We start from the raw sequence: 24,598 nt of genomic DNA, 5'->3' as shown, positions 1-24,598 counted from the left end.
CTGAGAGTCTAGCCGTACTTAGATCTAGGTTTGGCCCAATCGACTCAAGCCTGTTAAGTACACAGGTCTCATTAGATCTAGATCTAGTAATTATTCAGGTTCAAATACATGCAAGTCAGTAAGGCACCTTTTGGTTTTGTCTGAAATACAAATACTTTAGGCATTGCAAACTAAAAATTCCATTTACAATTCAGCCATCAATATTAAGTACGGCTAGCCTGACAGTCTGCCGTCCTTAAGTACGGCTAGCCTGGCTGTCTACCCGTACTTAAGTACGGCTAGACTTGAGGTATAAAATACATGCACTGTCATTAAGGCACCTGGTTTTATCTCAAATTCAAATACTTAAGGTACTTCACACTAAAAATGTATATTTACAATTCAGTAGGCCTATTTTTTGTAAATGGTCAGTCTAGCCATCATATTAAGAATAAGTACGGCTAGACTGTGAGTCTAGCCGTACTTAAGTACGGTTAGACCGCCAGTCTAGCCGTCATTAAGTACGGCTAGCCTCTTCCATTATGAATACTAGACTCTAGGCCCCCCTACAGCGGTGAAAGCAAAAAAGTACGAAGTCAAAAGTTGAAAGGTTGCAAGGTAAAGAAAATGGCGACTTCCACTGGTCACAGAGGCAGAGGGAGAAGAAACAAAGGGGATTGGAGAGATAAATCTAAATCTAACCAAGAAAGAGATGGTATGATTATCACCCAACGTATCTTATCTTGTTGATGTCTTTTTTGTGAAAGACGCTGTTGTGTCAAAATGTGAACATTACCCCTTTGAAAGCCCTGGTTACTCGCAACGATATTGACTCCATGGGTCTCAATATTCCACTATTTAGCATTTTTTAGCGGATTTCCGCTACCGCATTTTCTTCCGATAAACTCTGCTACCGCGACAGCGGGTCAATCAGAAAGAGATGCTGGAAGCAGAGTGACTGCCAGGCCTCGGGAATTACCTGCGAATTTGAAAAAAATCGCGGAGACGCGGGAAAGTACAAAAAGGTCTCGAATATTATTTGAAAACCAAATCCGATAACGTCTTTAAGTTCATTTTTGCCGGTCGCGATTGTGATATTAATTCGGCTTTTGGTAAGATTGAACTTTGGTGGACCCACCATTGAGGGGGGCCGGAACTACTTTTGGGCGTCGTGTGATGCCATGCGCTGGTCCACTGTTCTTCCTTGGCCGCAGAGCGGCCTTGCGGCCGTAGGCCGCCACTGCGCCCTCTCTCTCCTCTCCCTCTCTTGCCTGCATCCTCTCACTTCGGGCACATTTAGTCAACTGAAAGTTTCTACCGGATTTTTCCACCGCAAAGCCCGTGAGTTGGCGCGAGTGGCTAGACCCAAGCGTTGATTGGTCAATCTAGTCACGGCATGGCACCACCTCCACCATGTCTCCCCCTCTCTTCACTGGTCCGGTAAACTTCACCCGCGCATCTATCATGGTATCTAATGCCTAGCCACTAAAGTTCTTGGGCAGAACCAACTATTTAAAATGTTCCTGGTCCCCTTTTCTTTTCTCTGTTTATTATTGATTTGCATTATGTGTGTTTTCTCAATTATCATTGTGGCCAGGGGGGCAGGCCTGCCCCCCTGAAACCCCCCCACCTCCCATCCACCCTCCGCTGTCGAATACTATAAGTTTTCGTAACCAAAGTGCTGAAGGTGCGGTCCACCAAACGTAAGCCATCCTCCAAGTGTTTTCTTAATTATCATTGTGACCAGGGGGGCAGGCCCCCCTGAAACCCCCCCCCCCGCTGTCGACGTAATCAAAGTGCTGGAGGTGCGGTCCACCAAACGTAAGCCAGCCTCCAAGACATTACGCAACAATGGGCAATTACGCGCACGCGCGCTAATTTGTATTGTTTGAACTGATAAGTCATCATCCCCCTTCTCTCTCTCTCTCTCTTGGTATTCTGGCAGCCCTCACTCACTCCGCCTCGCGTCGGTTCCTCGGGGCAGTCTCGCAGCCCTCACTCCCTCCACCTTGCGTCGCCAGGAACTAGTTCGCGTAGCGGTCGATTAGGACCCATGACTGTACAGTCCGTTGTTTGCCTAGTGCGTATTAATAATATAAACACGGTGGGTCCACCAAAGTTCAATCCAGCCCGGCTTTTCCAGGTCTGAGAGTGTTTCACGCGAACAGGCGGCAAGCGGAATTGTATGTGAAACCGAGGCTCGACCGGAAAATCAAGATCTCAGAAATGTGTCTGTAAAGGCCACCTCTATTCTCACCCGGAGTGAGAATAGTGCAGGCGAGTCTTGTGGCTATTCTCACCTGGTGCACGTTCACCAAATTTTGCGTTCACCCTAAACCACAGAATTCTACACTGTGATAACAGAAAAATTGTAGAATTCTGTGCCGTGAACAAACGTTCCATTACAACTGTAGCCTACTAAAAGCGTACAATTTTGTCTGTGGGCAGTGGAGAGAAAGAGAGAGAGGAGTAGCGCGAGAATTTCCGGGCAAAACAAAATGGCGACCCGCGTAGTTCGGCTCGATTCGAAAAGTTAAATAGCCATAGCATCTTTGTAGACAACTAAATTAATTTACTTTTGTGTTTTAACATCATTTTTTAACTTTGTTTTGGTCAATTTGATGGTCCACACCGATAGACAGTATTCAGAAAGAGACAGAGAGAGAGAGAAGAGGGGAGGAGTTGATCTTGCGAGAACTTCCGGGCGGGTGAGAATAGCCACTTTCGTCTGTAAAAGTCTAAATACGCAACATTTGTAACATGCAGGTTCTTCATTACAAACTTGGTGTCGCCATGAAAATAATATTCGTCACTGTGCTGTCGCTTGTGGGGGGAAAAAAAGAAAAGAAAGTTATACAAGCGTCTTGTCGGGCTCGTCATTGTGACCGGTCAATGAACCTGCGCGCGTTCTGAGCGCTGTGAAGTACAGGAATGGGGGGAGATTATTGATTTTTTTTAAAAGATACACTCGGGGATGGGGGAGGGCTGGACGCCACACCAGAGGACAAAAAAAGAATTTTAAGAAATTGGAAGCAAATTTTAATATTTTTAGAATTTTGATTACTACTGTAGTTACTACTACAGCTCTCTGCAAAGTAAAGTGCGCGTTTGTGCATGCCTTGTCAGTGCTTCCACTTTTCCGTATTTTTACGGAAATCCGTACTTTCTGCCAGTTCCGTACTTGTCCCTCCATCATTATCTACTCCCTCCGTAAAAAAAACTGCGACAGTGCAGGACTGCCGAAATTCCGTACTCGCCTTCGTATCGTCTTGTATAAGGTACGGATATTTACGGTAATTCTCTCGACAACAATCTAACGTTATAGAAACCTGCCAAATTGCGCATTTCCTGCAATCGGACATTATACCGCTATGCCCCAGTCCCATGCATTCATTGCGTGTTGGTCTGCAGTACATTTTTTACCTGCAGGTGGATCAAAATCTGGCGAACCTTTTGTGCCAATTTCCTCCTTTCTGTCATTCACTCATTCCTTCCGTCTATCTTCGGATTGTTGCCGCGGCTGGAAAATCTGCGTGTTGATCAAGACTGATTTTGATCTTAGACAGAAAATTACTGTCGGAAAGAAACTTTTTTCGCAAATTTTATCTAGATCTAGAGAAATTATCAATGCGAAGATTCTACGGCACGTGAACGCAATATAAGGGCCGCGATGAAACAATATGCTGATACGGTCGTGCCCACTACGGATGGGATCGGCCGATTGCGCTGATCGCCCGACTCGGTCGAACAACCGTGTTTGCTTTGAAACTGAAAACAAACATGTTTGTTTTTGAGGCGATCGAGTCTGGCAATCGGGCCGATCCCGACCATAGTGAGCACCACGTATAAAATCAAGAATAATTCGAAGTGGTGTTCCGAGGTTGTGACAGGCGACATTCAGACATGAAAATTTAGAAAAAATGTGGGTATACGCTGCGCAACCGTATTTTGAAGGCACATCTATTCATTATTCCCAGGTTTGCCTGCTGTCAATGGTACGACTCCAAATTAATTGAATTATAGTTGCAATGAAAGGGGAACCTGCTTTTAAACATTTCCAACATTGGAAAGATATGCTGGCGATGAAGTCAAACAAGACAAAATGTTGGTGAAAAATTAATATTATGGGCTGTAGGCAATATCTTCAAACAGGCTCCCAAATGCCAATTTTCTACCCTCTAAAAGCACTGAATTTCTTTTTCTTCGGGGGCTTCGCTCCCTGAACCCCGAACGGGACGCTGTCCCTGGACCCTGCTGGGGGCCTCTGCGGCCCCCAGACCCCCTGCAGAATTTTCCTTACTTTTCAGCTTCAGCTGGTGGAAGCACTGCTTGTGTATAATCGGGATCATAACTACTTGTAAGCGTGTTAATGAACTTAGGGCAGGGGCCTAAGTGTTCACGTTTCAATGGATGGGTGAGAGTAAATTATGTCTCTATATTTTAGCTTTTTGTTCAAGATTCGCATATTTTCAGTGTCACTGCATCTTGCCCTCCCACAGTTCTTACACCTCTCACACTGAATAGGTTTACTTGAGCTATTCAAGTTATTACTCTACTTTGAGTTTGAGCATTAATTTTGTCTTTCACATTTATTATATGAATCATTACACCCAGACTGGTTCTCATAACAGTCGATATTCTGGTTCTAGGCCTTTTCCCAGGTTCAAAACAATATTCATTTTGATATAGTTTATATATGCAGACGAACATGATGGAGGTAAAATATAAATAAGTCGCTCAAGACCACAGTGCGCCTCCACTTTCTGTACGTAATCAAGATTGTAAATATTTGGTAAGTGACTCTTACTTGAAATTATCTTCCAAACCCTCAAACTGGTATGAAATAACCTTGCTTTGATAAATTGATGGTTTTTATTTCAACATTCTAGGGTCCCACAGTATAATAATAGTGGGTGTCTCGCGAAAATGGGCTTCTGTCGCGATCACGTGGAAAGTTCCTCCTTTTTAAAAATTCTGAGTTGAGACCCATGATTGACTCAATAAATAGTAGATCTAGATCTAGCTAGATCTAGATATCTAGATCTATATATAGATCTATATATAGATCTACATGGCGAGCAAGACACAAAGTTGAACCATTTCTGAGTGAGGCCAACTGGGATTTAGAAAGGGAAGAGGATGCACCGACGCAATATGGTGGTCCCGACTTTTGTGACAGGGAAGGAAGTGGCTATTCTCACCCGGGGTGAGAATAGAAATACGATCGACCTCTCACCCCGAGTGAGACTTGCCACCGTAGGCTATTCTCACCCGCTGTGATACAAGACCTGTTTTTCCTAATTTCGGAATACTTTCTATTGATGTGGATGATCAAATGGATAAAGGCAAAGAAAAGATTACGTTATAGCACAAGAGTAAGCTAATTTTATTGACTACAAAGATGCTATGGCTATTTCACTTTTCAAATCGAGCCGAACTACGGGGGTCGCCATTTTGTTTTGCCCGAAAGTTCTCGCAAGATCTACTCCTCCCCTCTTCTCTCTCTCTATCTCTTTCCGAATACTGTCTATCGGTGTGGACGATCAAATTGACCAAAACAAAGTTAAAAAATGATGTTAAAACACAAAAGTAAATTAATTTGGTTGTCTACAAAGATGCTACGGCTATTTAACTTTTCGAATCAAGCAGAACTACGCGGGTCGCGTAACACTAACTGTAAGTCACTAGTACCTGGTAAGTACTTAGTCTAACTGCAGAAAGGATTTCTCCGCCCAAGATCACGAAGGGTAGCCAAGTTTATTTCAAACACTCCTATTTATTATTGAGATGTCGTTGATTTTCTTTCAGAATCTGCTGTTATGTGGTCCAGTTTTTTAAGTTTTTTTCTTTTATGCGGGCCATCCATATTTTTGCTGACCTTTACAACCCCATAACTTTAAAGTTTATGAACCGATTCTTTAAATTTAAAAAAGCATAATTCTTAGAATTAAAAATCCTTTTTTAAGTACCAAATAAAAAATTACTAAAGCGAAAAATCAATTTTTCGTTGGCATTGCTACTTTTTCACTAGGTTATCCTTTGCAGTATTCTCCAAGATAAAAATTATACTGCTGTAAAACCTTCCTCCCAGTGTTATCATTTGTTTGTTTCACTGAATTTCCTAGCTGGATAAATTTTCACTTTTAGACCCGCACGGAGATGCATTGTTTCGGGGGGCTGAACTATAATTTTTTCTTCAGAACACACATAATATATGGCCAATAAAACCCTCACAAATTTTTATTAATTGTTTTCAAGAAAATATCAAACCTAATTGCAAAACATTTATTTTAAATAATGGTGAAATACAGGAGGGTGTATGCCCCCCTGCAACCCCCCAACATTTATTTAAGGCTAGGGAACATGCCCCCCTGAAACCAAACGCCCATAACACGTCCTACTGTAAATAGTTCGAGCGGGTGGTTGGCGGTTGCTCTGGTGTGGTCTGCTTCTTCTTTCCTATCAAACATCTATCGTCCTTATCTCCCCTTCTTCTCTTCTTTGTTTGTTACACTCTAGTAACACCTCTAATCTTCTGGCGCTCATATGACCTTATGCAGTTGCGAACGCCGTAAAACCTCTACTAAAACAAACAAACAAATAGTTTGTATAAAAATATCCATGTATCTCATAAACTAATAATTTTTCGCTGGACATAAAGTAAAAATCTATGTAAAACAGAAAAAAATGAACAGGAAAAGTGCTTTAGAATATCTGAATGTGAGACAGGTCAGTGAGTAAAATAATATCCTTGGTTGCAAAAAGGACTGATGCTGTTCTATTTCTATAACATACAAAACATAATATCGAGGCTCTGTTGCTCCTCAGTACTCAGGTAGCATATTGATCCCAAGTGAAACAGCCTGGTGCGGGAGATGTCGCCAAGTGGTCATGGGCGCCATCTAGAAATAGAAAACCACGGTTCCCCTTGTTTTTCATTCTTTGCCTTCAAATCGTGAGAGCTGTGCAGCTATCTCAAGTAACCTCCCTTACCCCAAATCAGGAGACAGATTCCAACTGACGCTATCTAAATATCTGTGGCTGCTGTATCACGGAGGATCCATGCAATGAGCAAAGAGTGCTGAGCCATATGTCAAGCTGAATATCAAAGAATCTGATGTCTTCACAGCTGGTGTTTGCATTCTCTCTTAGTTGAGCACATTATCAGTCAGTGCATAATTAGGATGGGGGGGGATTGTTTTGTTTTCGGAAATAAAAGAAATCTGTTACCATCAGGCAACAAAGTTGGATGGGACTATAAACAGAGGAAATGAGTGAGTCATACTTAAAAGTCTAAAAACCAAACTTTCTTTCTGGTTTACATGTTTGTGTGGTTTTGTAACATTAATGCTCAAATTGTGCTTTTCAAATGCTTTGTCATGAGTGGGAGCATTGTACATTTTATATGAATACCCGTTTTGATATCTTAAAATTAATGGTCATTTTGATATCTTTTGAGGTCTCAGCATGTGTTTTTCATTGCTCGGTAAACCTCTCATCATTATTCATTTTACATGTATCACCCTTCTATCATTTTCAAGTTTAGCATTGATGCTCTTGGCTTACTCAGACAAGAGATAATATTTGTATCCCCGAGTTCTGTTTCAAATTGTTTCTGTGTGCCTAGCTTAGTTAAGTTAGTGTGCGCTTAGAAGACAATATTTTTCTGCTTCTGAACCAATGAGTATAGCTGTTAATTGTGGGGGGTTTTCGATCCTATACCACACTGTTGTCATTGTTTTTAATGTTTTTTAATGGTTGGCACATTGTTTGTCTTTTTCTGATATAAGGAAAACCTTCAAAGGAGGGCGAATCACATGCAGATGACAGTCCCATTGTCAAGGCTTTTAGAGTCTTTCAAAAGGAACTTGACAACAGGAATGATCGGTTTGAACGCATTTTCAAGCTGAGCAGGGATATTACCATTGAAAGCAAGAGATTAATATTTCTCCTGCAGCGAGTCATTGGGTGAGTACTACTCAATGCTTTCCTCTGTAAGTTTTATACATTAAACTCTTAGTAACAGAAGCTTAAATCTGGCACGGTTGGCACAACACACAGCCCGTTACTCTTACACTTGTGTAAGGTGGAAGAAGGAACCATGAAGCTGAATGTAAAGAGCTGGGGCATGGGGGCGGGCCTAACCTTTACTTTTCCAACTGTTACTCCTAACTGCCTATACTTGAAGGAGGATGTCCCTGCGTTAATTGCCAGGTTTCCATATATGCCTTTCTAGCTGTACCAGTTTATCTTCTTTTTTTTTTATAAACTCATTAGGCTGTAGCTCCTTCCGAAGAAATGTTTTGGTTTTTCTTTTCTTGATTTGATCATGTCATTAAAGCAAAAAAATGAGTACCAGCTACTGAGTTCATTAGTAATATAGCACGTATATAGACAAGATGAATGTACTCTGATTTCATTTGGGAGCCATTGTATTATAAAACACATTGTCCACAACTCTCAACATTTTCATCAAAAATCAGTGTCACCGCTTCCTCTTGAGTCCGCAAGTGTTTACCCCCTCCCCCACAACTCAGCCCTTGCCGTGAACAGAGCAGCTGAAAATATTATTATGTTTTCACTGTTGTTGAGCAGAAGTTGTTAAAATCTTTTTAAACTAACTTCACTGGACCAGAGAACTTCTTCATGTTAAGAATAGCTGTATTAAGGGACTAAAAAATGCATAAAGTAAAGAGGGGGGGAACAGGGATTAAAAACCTTTTCATTGTAATGGTAAAGGGCTTAGTGTTTAACAAAGTAGTGTATTTTCATTTCTTTAAAAGTGTTTAATGTAAAAACAATTACTAATATCTGTCATGTTTGAAAATTGTTTATGCAATCTTGTCTCTCAGATCTGACGATCCCGAAAAATTGCTTGCAGAAGCTGCAGAAAAGATACATGAACTCCATTCCACAAAATTCTTGGAAATTGCAAAAGAGTTGGAAGGACAAGATTCATATCAGTATTTGAGGGCATATACTAGTGGTAAAGCACTTACTTACATCACAGCTTTTTCTTGCAATCCTTAAACTTTTGTTATGTAGATGAAAATTTGCGTTTATGGAATAGGTAGGCCTACAAAGAAAAATTTCAGATGTTAACAGAGCTCTTAATTTACTTGGACCAAAAATTTTAGGACATGTGAGGCATCGTGGTGAAATCAGGTGCTCTTCAAAATATTGATATCGAAGAAACAGGCATTTTTCCGCTGGTTTGGCACCTTTTATCCATTATTTTATATTATGTAGGAAGCGTAAACACGGCCTCGCGGCCTTCCGAGCTCGCGGTATCGGTGAATTCGGGGTAATTCAGATTGCTGTTTCTTTTCTCTTTCACCATAACACTCCAGATGCTGTACACCTTGTAAAAGTTCAGCTTTTCCTTAGTTTTTTATATGTCCGATTATTAGGAGCTGGAGAATCGCAGAGGAAGGCGAAACCCCTCATGGTCAAAATGCGTGGTCGGCCAGTTCAAAAATTGACATGCATTTATTTAAATACTTTGCGGAAAGATCGATGATTAAATACCGTCTTTTTATTGACGGAGAACTGTAGAGCTTTAAACGGGCTTTCCCTTGGTATAATTTTGGCCTTTGTTGTTTAAATAAAAAGCCTTGAAAAATACCGCCAAAGTTTTCAAAGATCATTTTTTACACGAAATATGTAAAATACCGGCTCAAAATAGGTAGCCATAGTTCATTTTCTATAAGAATAAAGTAATCAGCTTGGAATTATTTGGCATCAATCCTTCCGCAAAACTCGTAAAGCATGTGACACCCCCCCCCCAACGCGGGGAGCACGCGGCTCACTACAGTAATAGAGACACCTCGCTCGCCGCAGGGGCTGGTGCGGCGCCAGCTGAGTCAGCGCTCGGTGTTTTTGTCGAAATATTGACAGATCATCGTGTTTGAGGCAATAAAATACTGATTTGTAATGAACTTACAGTCTTGAAAAAAAAAATAGGCCTCATATCTATATTATAGTGATTGTACTCTATTAATTTGGAGATGTTTGGTGCACTTAATACTCTTTTATTACCTGTCAAACATGGGGTTGCAGCCAGTTAGCGACTTTAGCAAATTTGATCAAATTTTAAACAGCTACCATTTTCTTAAAAATTGACTGAGATGTTGAAGAATGGTACCAAAATGCTCAGGAGATATAGATGATATATTTGGCATACAGCTACTTTGAAAATTTAGTTTCTTGCGCCTATATTATGGCTCAACACCTTTTCCAATTAAAAAACTTTCTGTGTGGATTTTACTGGAAAACGTTGATTGAAGGCACAAGAAATGTAAATTTTCAGTTTCAAAAGACTCTCAAGCTATGGAAGTGATCAGACTTTTGTGGTCATTTTCTCTCTTATTTTAACTCTGAAACCAGGCGCACACCCCCCCCCCCCCCCCCCCCTCTCCCCCCCTCCTCAATCGCAAATTATATACTCGACTTTTATTCGAGATAGAAGGTATTTTGTTTTCATTGAAATCAGGACAAATGAGCAAGCTTTAAAATGTCCATAATAACTCCTCATGCCTAAAAATTGACGAGCACCTGTTTCCCCCGCGTCGTGACACATGTGCTATGGGACAAATGAAAACTATTGTTGGAATTTGTAAGTTTTTGTTGTCATGTGTGTAATTTGTTTACTTTTCATGTTTGCATTTGATACGAGTGATTCCACGCCGTCCTCAGTTTACAAGAATATGTATAGTAAATGGGAAACACTTGTCTGTTTACGTGTGATTGCTTTTTTTTTTTTCATAATCAAGATGTTAATGTGTTGTTTAATATTTTTAGGGGGGGGGGGGTTAATTATGCAATCTAGTGTAATTAAGGTATATTAATAGTGTAACTGACACATTGTGAACCTTTTACCATCTCCAGAGTTAGATTGATTTTTTTGCTAAATCTCATAGAACTTATTTAATGTTGTAAGTGGAAAATACTACTGGTCTTAAATATTTACACTTGAATGCACACATTTGACATGCATTGCGTTTGCACATAAAGTTTTAAGACAAATTTTTTTTTTTTTAGTTATAGGGGACTCCAGTTTAAAAGTCAAGTTTGTTACTGATTGTTGACTGAATCTTGAAATCCATTTGTCTTTCAAGAGAATCCAGTGTATTGATATCGATATCACATTTTAGTGGGTTAATTTTGATATGCTTGCTAATGTAAACAACAATAAGAATTTAATTGACCGAATGGTTTTCATGAGCATCTTGGAAATGACTTGAACTTAAGTGATTTTCAGAGAAATGAATATGTGCAGAATGAAAAAGTAAGACAATTGTGTTTGATCACAGCCATTTTTAACTGGAATATTACAAGTACTGTCTTCTTTTCTTTTTCCTGTTTATTTGTTTTTTTCATTCTACTAGCAAAAGAGAATTCTGAATGCTTTTTCTTTTGTTTTTGTTTTCCTTTTTACAAATACACAGTAAAGTTAGCTTAAACCAAGTATGGTTAATTCAAAAAAGCGTTTTTAAATTGAACCAAAAAAATAGAATGCCTGATTTTTTCAAATTTAGTATCTTGAGTTTTGAGAAAGCTCTCTAAACCCAAGAAAAATCCAGTAGCCCCCGCAGCTTTTAGTTCAGCAGACTCCATTGTATTTCCTTACCAGCAAAAACCAAACACAACTTGTTGCACTTTTGATGACAGGACTAATATTTATTATTTTTCCCTTTCAAATTTTTCAGGCCTTCAGGAGTATATTGAGGCTGTGACGTTTTATTACTACCTGTCAGAGCAGCGGTTGGTGAATTTAGATAAAATACAGAAGCAGCTCATATTTCCCAAATTAGTGTCTGTACCTGTTGAGAGCAGTGGGACAGACTCACAGGAAGCAGGCCCTGATGCTAAACAAGACAACAGCGATCCTAGCTGTTCTGATGACCAACCTAAACCAATGGACCATAGTGATGACAATGCTGGGAACAGCTCTACAAAACCAGAACCAACCGGGTCTGTGTCTCCAGCTGGCGCCAGTGAAGATAAAAAAACGATGTTGGTGCACGTCCCTCCCTCGGAGTACATGCTGGGTGTGGCCGACTTCACAGGGGAACTTATGAGGATGGCAATCAACAGTGTCGGGGCGGGGAATCTCGACACTCCAAGAGTGGTGAGATTTTTAATGCTTTTTGTAGTTTTTGTTGTCATTGTAATAATCTTGGCACTGTATGGATTTTGTAATGACTGTAATTAAATTATGGTCTGCAATGTTTTAAATTCATTTTGTTACTATTACTATCCGAATGTAGCTTATATTCTGGGCCGCTGCTTGTGTTCTTGCTGTGCTATGGAGTCTTGCTCGATGAGGCCTATATTTATTGTGATCAGCCTAACGTTTACTTTTCGCTACATTTAATCATGTTGCATGTAGCCTTCTTTGTTATATATGGTTTAGATTGTGTGCTCCTCCTTGCCTCCTTTCTCTTGCTATACCCTATTTGGAGGAAAATATTTTGAGTAACTTGTGTTTTAATGAGAAGATGCAGTGAAATGAAATATAAACAGCATACAGTCAAACCTTGTTATACCGCTGACCTTGAGACGAGTAAGACATTAGAAGTATAGTGGTGTTAGCGGTATAACAAGGTACCTATGCTCTTTACTATTGAATAGCCCTGACTGCCCAACATCAAGGTAAATGATTTTGCTATGTGATCAGTGTTGAAAAATGTCTTTTTGTTGGAGAATTTCATTTATTTTATAAGTGACAATCTTTTGTGAGTGTGTGTGCCCCGCCCCCCCTCCCCCCTCTCCGTTTCCCTCCCTCCCTCTCTCCCTCCCTCTCTCCCTCCCTCCCTCCCTCTCTCTCTCTCTCTCTTTCTCTCTCTCTCTCTCTCCCCCCCCCTCCCTCTATGTTTGGGGCTGTTCAAATATAATCTTACCCCCCCCTCCCCCCTCCTTACACTTTTCTTACATTTTCCCCCCGCCCCGTTATAATATTACATTGTTACCTTATAATGATAAAAATAATATGACATTTATATCGCGCAAATCCGTGAAACAATCATTGTTCTATGCGCATTGCATAATATTCATGAAAAACATGCATACACACATCATCATTATTGCCTTTCTCACCCTGCACCAGGGTATAGGCCACGGACAAACACCCTCCACTTTTCTCTATCCTGGGCTAGCCTCTTGATGTTATTCCATGTCTTCCCACTTTTCTGTACATCGATTTCTGTGATTCTTCTCCAGGTTCCACGAGGTCTTCCCCTTGATCTCTTGCCCTGTGGGTTCCAATCCAAAACTTTCTTTGTTGTGCAGCTGCCTGACTTCCTGAGAGTATGTCCAATCCATCGCCACCGCCTTCTTCCTACCTCATCTCTGACTGGGATCTGTCTTGTTTTCCTTAACACTTCCACATTGGTGACACTGTCTGTCCATCTTATCCTCAGTTACTTTCTTAGACACCTGTTCAAGAAAACCTGGATCCTCTTTATACAAGTCTGTGATGCGTTCCATGCCTCACATCCATACAACAGGACCGACTTCACGTTTGAATTGAAAATCCTCAGCTTTGTTCGAAGTGAGATCTCTCTGGTCTTCCAAATCCTATCCAAAGATATGAAAGCAGCCTGTGCTTTTCCAATGCAGGACTTTATTTCAGCACCTGTTCCTCCCTCTCTGTCAATTATGCTCCCAAGATAGCAGAAGGATTCAAGGTTTTCTAGGGCCTTTCCTTCTATTGTTTTGCGAATCGCTCCCCGTTCTCATTCATTTGTCCCAAGCCATGTTGTCCCATAATTCTTTCATACCCCACGTTGTCCTGACCAATCTTGGCATACACACATATATACATGCACATAATGCACTAAAAAATAATAGGTGTCACGACATGGTGGGATCAGGCGCTCGTCAGTTTTGAGGCATACAGAGTTTATAGATATCATCTTAAAGCCTGTCTATTTGGCTTCCTTTTGATGAAAACGATATTCATTATGCTGAATGGAATTCAAAATATTTGCGATTGAAGGAGGTGTGGGTCACTTGATTTCAGAGGTAAATTTAGTGAAAAAACGGCTGCCAAAGTGTGATAAATGCAATAGCTTGAGAGCCTTTAAAACTGAAAAATCACATATTTTGTGCATGTATTGAACGTTTTTTAGTAAAATTCGCATGGAAATGTGTTGTTATATGGACTTAAAAAGGTGTTTAGCGGAAAAACAAAAATTCAATAAAAGTTCCCAAACCTGCGCAAAAATGCCAGTTTTTTCACTTTCATTATTTTGAAGAGCGCCTGATTTCACCACGCTGCCTCACAAAATAGAGTAAATCATTCAAGCAAAATATTGCATACACTCTTTCTTACTAATAAGGAAAAATTGAGACTCATGTCAGTGTCAAAAGCGCCTTAATTACAAATAAAACAAGTTACACTACAGTAGAATTCTGATAAAGTCAACACCCCGGACAGAAAAAAAAGTGTTGACTTTAAGCAAGGTTGACTTTATCCATTGTACTACTGGCCACTGAAAATTGAAGATTACAGCTACAAAATTACAAAGCACCTGGTAATAAACAAAATGTAATCCCAATTTCAGGGAGTATAATTCCGAAGTTGTCACCAAAACAAGAAACAAAGTAATTGGAGGTGTGTACACCACTAGCTCAGGCGAAATATCTCTTAAAAGAATTCATCTTGGGATTTAGCCCCAATTTGTTGACTTTACGCAAACTTAACACTCAAGTGGTTGACTGTACATGTATCAGAAACACAATTAGATCTACTTAAAATTACTTTAACAAAGAAGGTGAAAAAGGGGACCACAGTGAGGTGTTGACTTGGGTTTGCCTTATGAATGAACGAACGACTATATCTTTCTTTTCCCAGGTGGCCGACATGATGCGAGTTATCCACAATGCTTTCACTGTGTTTGACAATGCCTCTCGAGAGCTTCGCAAGAAGACCAGTGTGCTCCGACAAAGTTTGCAAAAAGTTGAAACTGCATGCTACACACTGACAGTGAGAGGCTCCGAGATCCCACAACACATGTTGACTGATGTGTTCACAAGCACAGCGGCATCCGGGGAAAATTTCAATGTTGACGACGTTGAGGAGCCATATGACTAACGGACACATCCATAACTACCTTTCTTTTTATTCCATGTTTCAGCTAAGACATTCTTTTAATTTATGTATAGTTTTTTGTCATTAAAAGTCACCTTTTAATCTGTCTGTTCTACTTCATTTTTTTACATAGCAATAGCAATGTTGTTGCTGTATGTGTGTCTGTTTGTGTATGTGGTTTATAAATGGTTGATAAGTATTTGGGGCCCGTCTTTTCCTAGTTTTTGTCACGGGGTGTGGGGAACCAAATGCCACTACAAATAACAGTATATCTTGTGATTTTCTGGCTCTGGTCACTGAGAAAGTATATTAATAATACTTTCGTTGGCTCTGAAAAGAATGTGACAAAAAACAAATACTGAACTGTTCTTTGTCCACAATGTTGCCTTTTGGCCCTTGGCAGGAAAGTTTTTTGCAGCTTACCAAGTTGTAGCACAGAGCAAGTGATGTTGATACAGTCCCAGTTCAAGTTCAACTCTATTTTTAACCTAGGTCAGTTTGTCTATTACAGGGCCTCTTAAATGACAAATTTTGAGATTCATTTTGATTGGATGGGCTTTGCTCGAAGCCATGGGCAAACTATGGCCCGCAGGCTGTATGCGGCTGGCGAGAAAAGTCACTCCAACCCATGGGTCGACCCTGTAATCGGACCTGCAACTTGTACACGCTTGCCCATTCCAGGTCTATACAGTAGAAGAATACCTATCAACCAGTCGTAAGGTGGAGGAATGGCACAAATGCCTTTGTTTCATATATACAACAAAAAAACGTTATAACTTTCAGAGTGTTCAGTTTGTCATCTGCTCTACTGATAGGACTTTACAATAACTTTTTGGGCCAGCCTCTTCATTCCATTTCACCACTTCAGTCTCTAAGAGGACATACACAGCATGGCAGTACAATATATTAGTCCTATTCAGCCATCGTTCTCTCACTTTCTGTATCTCGAAGAATTGCTCAGTCCCCAGTGGCAGTAGGGTGATTTGGGGTAAAAAGGTGGAAAAACCTTTTCTGAGAATACCATTAGTAAGTTGGGAAAAGAAGTCGCAGATTTGCTTTTCTATTGGAATAAGAGTAAGACTAGTAAGAGTCTATAGCTATAATGCCAGACTCGAAAGAATGAAAGGATTTATGAAGTGTATTGCACTCCTCTTTTGACTTCATATATTCTTTAGTTTAGCCAGCCTGAACTTCTTCCTATGAGAAAGACTAGTATTACATTGCTAGTTTACAGAGAAGGCAAATTCACGGACATACTATACTGCTTGCATCGTAGGTATGCTGGACTGCAACACAATTACCAGTACGGTACCTTGGTTTGAAAAGTAAATTACGGAATATGAGTTTCCTCCAAGCTTTCCAAAGCATATTGAGGATAATGTCAGTGTTGAAAGGGGTGTTAATGTTATGCCCACGGCCCACACAATGCAATACATGTACTCAATTTCATAGTGGGGACTCGTGTGCAATTTACCCCTCTCTGCCTTGTTCTCCACTTTTAAAATAGCATTTACTCAGCCTCAGAGTTAGGTGCTCTCCATCCCATGTCCTTTGACTTCAACCGTATTCCCCAGAGCTCTATACTATCCTGTCCTCAGAGAAATTCGCGTGCGCAACCCGCAAGTTGCGCACGCAACTTTTGGCCTCGGCGCAACTTTAGCCATTTTCGTGAATTTGCGAATTTTACTTTGGGACACATGAAGCACAAAAAACAAGTCTTCTCAAACAGGGATGAAATATTTCAGAGGTCCCAGAGGGAAAGTTTTGCATATTAAAGATCCCCTGTGTGGTTCTCAAATCGAGTAGGCCCTTTAAGCAAAATTCTAAATCAATTCCTATAGATTACTTTAGAATTGTTAAGAGCACCTTCGAAAATGCATGTGGCTGCCTATCAGGCAAGGGATGATTCTATACGAGATAAAAACAGATATGTTCCCAAGATAAACTGCAACTGCACTGTGAAATGAAAATCATACAGCAGTTACTTCAGAACAGCAGCTGCAATTTTTGTACTCTTGTCATCCCCTAACACCCCCCCCCCCCTCCTTTTTTTTTTTTTTGCTCTCGCACCAATGCATCCTTCTCAATTCAAAACAGTTCCTGGACCTAACCTAGCTGGTTGAAGCATGCCCATACTGCTCTCTTCATCAGAATCAAGTTCAAAATCTTTCTAAGCTTTCAATGAATGTCTCAGGAACACTTCAGCTGATTAATCAGTATACTGTATACCTCGACTTCACAATTCAGCACCATGATAAAGAACGTCCTTCACCATGCATCTACAATTTCAAGTCTACAAACAGACATTTGGGGGGGGGGACTTTCTAACTTCAGCTATTTATGATCAAAATTCCGTATATTACTGACTACAAGTAGAACTGGTCAAACCATTCACAGTTTTATCTGTTATCATTATATAATATATGATTGTTCTCAAAACACTGACCAGAACTCAGAAGAGTACACTAACAGCCTAGAAAAAGCAGCTGTTGAAGTGCATGTTGCAGTTGTAGCAAAGTTCACTTACACAGTGACTGAGAGCATGTGTATGGGGTAAACATGGACACAGCAAAAATGAACTTCAAAGAGCTAGAGTGACTTGCTTTAGAAGGCATGAGTAGTCCTTATCAAACTATCAATAAAATATAGTCCAAGAACGTTCCAGTCTGGGATCGTCTAGAGTATACCACATGAGAGGTGTATACCGGAGATGACTACTTTTTTGTCTCCGTGTATACTAATCACTATGTAGTGCTGTGTGATTTTGAACTTTTAAAAAATGATTGGAGCTTCGAAGCGCGATGTCACTATTCGTGCTATTCGAATACCGTGTGTGAATAGTTTTTTCTTATTATACATGTATTTGTACATGTAGGCCAAAGGTGAGGCCTAATATGATGAGTCTATCTGCAGCATTCTTTCTGTTCAGTCATAGCACTATTCATCCAGTGATTCTCAGCTCAGTGTGTGTCTGCCTCTTTATGTATAGCACCCACTGCTTGCACATCGCGTGCGGTGATGAAACATTGGTTTGTTTGTTGTTCTTTTTTTAACAACAAAAAGACGACTTTTGCAGAGGGGGAAGGGAGAGGGGGAATGATAAAAACAGGCGACCAATCGTGTCTAGTGTCTTCTTGGAAAAAAAGGGTGGGTGGGGACTTGGACAAGAGGAAACCTTTTCACCGAGTGAGCGACAAGCGAAAGATCTAACACGCGCACAACGCTGCGTTGCTCAACACTGCTGTTCGCTCGGATGTACATTTATTGTCTTTTGGTTTTTTTCTTTTTAATTGGTAGCTTTATTTCGTTAATCCCCTCAAATAACAGCCAAACAATACTTCCAGTGCGTTTGCTCGACATGGTACAATTTGATCAAATCACACTAAATTTATCTGCACAGATTTACATATAAGCAAAGACTTCAAGCAATAAATGGTTAAAAGGTTCAAGAGAATTATATTGGCAGTATGATAGGCCTAATAATAACACTAAAATTACGGATATAATTTTGAACAAATAAAACAATAACGGAATGTAAATATGCAGTCTGAAGGACAACGCAATCTCTAAAACTACACAACAGTGCAGCGATCAAAGAACCGGCCTGAAATGGACAAAAGCAAGGGAACAGAATGTACTTACTTCAACAATCTACAAAGCAGCCATGAAGTAAGAGAGAGCACAGACAACAGAATAGGGATTGAGACAAAGGGCAATAATGTGAGTGTAACAGCAAGATGTGTAATGTGTATTTTTATTCTAGCCAGCAAGGTTTATAATAAATTATGTACTCTTAATCTCTCATTTCATTTGTCCTCGCCTGCCACCCCCCCCCCCCCCCCCCCCGCCACACCTAGGCCTACTGTATAAACCTTTTGGATGATCTCCCCACGAGTAGGCTATGGTGGCTGGCCGATTATTTTTTTTTTCTTTTTTTTTTGTACTCTTAATCTCTCATTTCATTTGTCCTCGCCTGCCACCCCCCCCCCCCCTCCCCACCACACCTAGGCCTACTGTATAAACCTTTTGGATGATCTCCCCACGAGTAGGCTATGGTGGCTAGCCGATTCTTTTTTTTTTTTCTTTTTTTTTTTTTGAGGTCAAAACACGACTGGCTCTGATCACACACGACACACCGCGATACGATGAAATTATCACATCACAACATTTAAAACCTTGTGCTTCGAATGTCAAGTCAAACTGTAGGCCTACAAGAGGAGCTAAGTAAGTCTGTTGGCCTACAATGATTTTAAAAAGCAACCAACAACAACATTCGCTGCATTTCAAAGCGACGGTGGGTACTCCTTATATATAAGCCTTACTGGGAGAATACAAAGGCGGTCGATTTATGTCACCTAACCTCTATAAAAAAAAGGCGCCGTAAGTTATAAGAACCAATATATATATACAAGCACACAGTGACACGGCCTACTCTCTGCGCCGATCTGCGGATCGGTGGTGACTTATGTTATAGTAATTAAATTTTGATTCCTACTCGCCAAAAGCCGCTGCTCGGTGCAAAGGAGAGCCCCGTCAGTGGGCCGTCACTGGATGTGTGACGTCATAGGGCTGGACTGGGGACTTCTCCAACTGACCATTATCTGAACAAGGAAACGTCGTAGCCAAAATCTGATCAGATATTTGAAATCAGCTGTCCAAATTCTAAAGGCTCTTCTCAGAGCAGAATTTGAGTTTGTGAAGTATTTAAAAAAATAAGTAATAGGCCTAATGGGTTTTTTTAATCCACATAATATATTGAGTTGAAAAGTGTGCTCTCTATGTTGTGTGTGCGCGCGGGCGTGTGTTTTTTTATTTATTTAGTAGAGATTTTATGGCACTCGCAACTGCATAACGTCATATGAGAGCCAAGGGGCGAATGACAACAGAGAAGTCATTACAGGAAATCAGGCTTACTCTGCTCACCTCTCTAGCTTCAACAGCACAAAGTCTGTTTCGACTTTCAAAGCACCCCGGAAATAGCAGTTCACAAGAGGGTGACAAACAATTAAAGAAAAAAAGTAGAGGAAATATGACAATAGTAAGGATTAGGAAAGAAAAATCAGTGTATGTGTGTCAGTGTGTCAGTGTGTGTGTGTGTGTGTGTGTGTGTGTGTGTGTGTGTGTTCAAGAAACACAGTTGCTCACATATTTTGTTATTATTTTAACGCGAACAATGCCAAAAAAGTTAAATTTTTATGAGAATCGAATAATCACAGACAAGCTGTGGGAAGAAATCGCCATTGAGGGTTAAAAAATGAAAGTAAATAGCATTTGCGCGCCAATTCGTTTCTTCCTTAATTTTGGAAGAGCGCTATCCAAGATTAAAAACTCTTCATCCAAAGAAGACAACATGCTGGAATTTACAACACGAAAGTCGTTCACAACATGACACTTTAAGAAAACCCAAACCTGTCAAATCTAGATTTAGTTCAGATCCGAGGGACAGTCTACACGCGCTGAAAATACGTGTCCTTTATGTTCTTCTTCTACCCTCGGAAAGATCGGCTCAGAGTGAATATGTCACCGATACGCCAAAACATATATTCGGCAGCTCTCTGTCCTCTTTACGCTTCGAATCACATTGTCCGAGGAGGAGCTAAGTATATATGCCAATATACAAAAAAAACATTCGCTGCACTTCGAAGAGGTGGTGGGCACCCATAGCCTTACGCTACAAATATCATCGGACAAGGGGAGTTTAATAATAGTATGCAGTGTACAACAACAAAAAAACATTCACTGCGCTTCGAGGCGGCGGTGGGTACGTGTACCCATATCCCCTTGAACTTCGAATGTCGTATTTTGTGCTAAGGGAGCTCAGTATGCAATGTACGCAAAATCTCCGGCTGCGTTTCGAAACGATGGTCTATTAAATTAAGTTATAATTAATTAATTGCATCACTAGTGCCTTTTAGATGCATGTTTTATAACTCCTACTGGCTCCTCTTATCACTCGTAACTTTGAATTTACCTCAATGAATTTAGATATTTTATTAGACCTATGCTTTAATTCTACTACCGGTTGAGACATATAAGAAGAAATCCATTACGGAAAAAAAATCACACAGCATTCGAATGGCTCTGCCACTCTTCGAATGGCTGTGAATAGCGCAAAAATCATGAATGTCGAATAGTGAAATCGAAAGGGCACAGCTAGCTTTAATACTAAATAATATGTACATTCGAACCTGAGTAAGATGGAATCGAAAGGGAGCCAGAAGAAAAAATTCCGTCTTAGGGAAATTTAAGGGGCAGTGGAGGGGGGTTTCAGAGGTCCAGCTGGTGGGATCAAGGGTCGCTTGTCTGACCAGCAAGCCAAGCATGAGTGGTCAAAACTTCACACTTCTAAAGTGCTATCCTTGCCTCTCTGATACATGTATTAGCATGTGTCAGTCCTTCTTACCTATTGCCACCAGTGCATAGGACCACTGTTTCACTTATTAAAAACAAAAATGACTGAATATCACCTTTGCTCCCATCTTTAGCCCCACCCATCAGTGTGATAAACAATCAACCAATGACATCTTATAAAGTTATAATGCATGCAACGATGATTCGAGGAACTTTTTTCTCGGCTGGCCGTACGACCAGAATGGTAGGCATTGATCAAACTAATTTCACACCTCTGGTCTCTGGCTATCCAGAAAAGTTTCCATTCAGGTACACCACTAGAGTACTTTCACAGGCACTAGTGAAATTTCACATCCACACTATTCTGACTATTTGCACCACTCAGGGCTCAAGTGGGCTCTCGTGGCCTAGACGTTAAGGTGTTGGCCTCTCATTCAAAGGTCCCGGGTTCGTATCCGGGTACTGACCGAAAAATTTTCTTCTCTATAATTGTCTCTTTCACCTCCTTTCCTGCTCTCTAGCAATGTTCTATCGATCATCTGCTTTCGTCTCCTCTTTCTGCCCCCACTCCTTCACCTCCTTTGCCCCCTCCTCTGGGCTCACGACTCTTTCTGCAGACTTTCTACAGCTACTCTTTGGCTCCTTCTTACTGCCGTCTTTCAGCAACACCCCTAACCTTCTAGAAGGAAAGATCTACACCTAGCCTTCTCGGACAAGGGCGAAAAATCTCGGAGGGCACATATGCAAGTAGCGCACGTTATAGATCCCTTGGTGGTCTAAAATCAATAAGAGTAGGCTTCGGCTGCCACCCGGGCTAAATTCAAAACTTCCTACCAACTGAAAAAGTTTAATGTGTCCCGCGTGCTCATGACTTTATGCAAGTGCGAGCGCCGTAAAACACTTACCAAAAAAAAAAAAAGGATGGCGTAACATCTAGCACCAATTCTCAACCCTACTCCTCTTCCTCACCTGATGGCATGGCGTAAAGGTTACAGTGGAACTCAACTTCATAATTTTGTTCCAACCAAAGCTAAGCAAGCAAAGCATTTTCCATCTTTGGCATGTAAAAGCCATCTGAAAGGAAGGAATTTTTCATTCCGTTTCCGCATTAGACAGTTTTCCGTTTGTAGGGGTAATTATGGAAGATTTTATCAAGCAGGGAGCAGGGAGATTCAGTTATGACAGGTTTTCATCTTAGGCTGCAACCTAGGCTTTCACAGGTCTCCGTTAACGCAGGTTTGACTGTGTTATAAGCGTTGAGCTGAAGTTTCCCATCAATATTATATCATAATAAAGGTCACATTTTAGATGAACAGGTAAATAGAGAGTTGCAAACACTGTGTAGATAACAGGCTTACATTGCCCTGAGACACTTATGAAACACTTTCAGCTACATAAGTGACAATCTAATGAATTCCAATGAAATTACTGTGACAACATAATGAATGATAAAGGAACAAACTTATTAAGATGACCAAGTAGAAAACAATATATATTTAATGTATTTCAATATATACACACTGCTCATTTTACTGTGTGCATGCACAACAAAAAGTACAACTTATTTCATATGATAGTGATGTTGTAGTTTGCTACTTTCTTCCTCTTCTTAATCTTACATTCTTCAAGCTGTCTAATCCTAAAAGTGTACACTACACTGAGCACCAACACTAACTTCAGACTAGCAGAATAAGCACCACAATATCTAAAGACCTCATTGAGTCATACATACCATCAAGACATTTGAGATATGCAGGGTGAATCTCATGAGAGTGCTCCAGACTTTTGCCCAGAGTAAAGGTCTTACAATTGGGTAAAAGAGCTATTTCTTCCTAAGCCATATCCCCCAAAATTTGGTAGTCCCTCTCATGATATCAGAAAAAGAGTTTCAAGACAAGTCTAAAGACACATTTGTTCAAGACCATCATCTCTCAGAAAATTGTGTCTGTGATAATGCATACCGGTTCAGGAGGTGTGTGTGGGTGTGTATGTGTGTGTGCGCGCGTGTGTGTGATGTTGTTGCTACTGTTGTTGTTGTTGTTAAATGATTCCACAATATATATTTTCTTTTCTTTGATTCCAAGTTAAGTGATGATTCTGCATTGCAACGCTTAAAGCCATCTACAGATTACACGCTACATGAATTCCAATTTTTATAATTATTTATATATTACTATTATTACCATTATAATCATCAGAAGGTGAAAAAGAAAAACCAACTATTGCACCATAAAAATTATGATTTTCCAGGACAGTCCTATCACATAGACTTTTAATGACTATACAACAAAAACAATGACAAAAACCCTGTCCACATTCACTTGGAACATGCCAGTATGATTTGACTGTACACAATAAAATAAATATATAAAAGCATAAAGGATTTAACGTATGCCTGCTTAATTCATACACACAATTTGATTGAAAGAGACATGAATAGTATCCTCGATTACAATAACATGTTTTAGTTTTAGTAAAGTTTTACCGCGCTCGCAACTGCATAAGGTCATATGAGCACGAAGGGGTGGATGGCAACAGAGAAGTCCCAACGAGGAATCAGGCTTTTCTGCTCACCTCTCTAGCTTCAACAGCACAAAGTCTGCTTTGACTATCAAGGCACCCTGGAAATAGCAATTCACAAGAGAGTGACAAACATACAAAAGAAGCAGAGGAAAAATGACGATAGTAAGGACGAGGAAAGAAAAAGCAGCAGTTCCCCCTGTGTTGTTCCAGCACAGTATGAGCATGACACGGATAAATAAGCCCAGTAGACACTTCAGTCAGTAGCACTGCCTTGGGGGTGAATTAACATTTTGCTGGTAATACGGAGCTGAAAGTGAAAGAGTGAAGATCAAAAGAAAGAAAATGTGGGTGGAAAATGAAAAGCATACAGGCAGAATTATTGTGAATTCTCTTCTCATTCTGGACTGTCATTTTAATCTACTTTTCCACTAATTTCATATATTATACCGCACTGTCAATACTCGAATTTTGAATTCCATATATCATGTAGAGAAAATCACTGCACATTATCCCAGGACAAACCATCTCAAAGACACTGAATTCAGAACATGAAAAGTATCAAGTGGAGGAAAAGCTAATGGGGGGGTATTTTATTTGAGAAAAGAGAAGCATATATATTCAAGAGTGATCATATAGTGCAAGGATGGGGGC

The 24,598-nt window shown here is 40.3% G+C and overlaps 1 protein-coding gene across 1 annotated transcript; it reads left to right on the top strand.

Annotated features, from left to right (window-relative positions):
• The first annotated feature begins 577 nt into the window (after positions 1 to 577).
• LOC101857873 (translin-associated protein X) lies at positions 578 to 15,175 on the top strand. The gene is made up of 5 exons (XM_005097844.3): positions 578 to 694; positions 7,770 to 7,947; positions 8,832 to 8,965; positions 11,688 to 12,109; positions 14,837 to 15,175. Exons 1-5 carry the CDS (start codon positions 607 to 609, stop codon positions 15,074 to 15,076), a joined length of 1,062 nt encoding a protein of 353 aa, XP_005097901.1. The 5' UTR covers positions 578 to 606; the 3' UTR covers positions 15,077 to 15,175.
• Positions 15,176 to 24,598: the final 9,423 nt, after the last annotated feature.

This window comes from Aplysia californica, unplaced genomic scaffold (genome assembly GCF_000002075.1).
Source record: "Aplysia californica isolate F4 #8 unplaced genomic scaffold, AplCal3.0 scaffold00165, whole genome shotgun sequence".
Lineage (NCBI taxonomy): Eukaryota > Metazoa > Mollusca > Gastropoda > Aplysiida > Aplysiidae > Aplysia > Aplysia californica.
Note: the sequence above shows the minus strand (reverse complement) of the source record. Positions and strands in the feature narration are given on the sequence as shown.

What these genes read in the sequence shown, in the direction of transcription:
- LOC101857873 (XM_005097844.3), top strand. Translation starts at nt 607, where the DNA reads ATGGCGACTTCCACTGGTCACAGAGGCAGAGGGAGAAGAAACAAAGGG. An exon ending in ATCTAACCAAGAAAGAGATG is followed by an intron (nt 695 to 7,769) that starts GTATGATTATCA and finishes TTCTGATATAAG; the next exon opens with GAAAACCTTCAAAGGAGGGC. An exon ending in ATCTCGACACTCCAAGAGTG is followed by an intron (nt 12,110 to 14,836) that starts GTGAGATTTTTA and finishes TTCTTTTCCCAG; the next exon opens with GTGGCCGACATGATGCGAGT.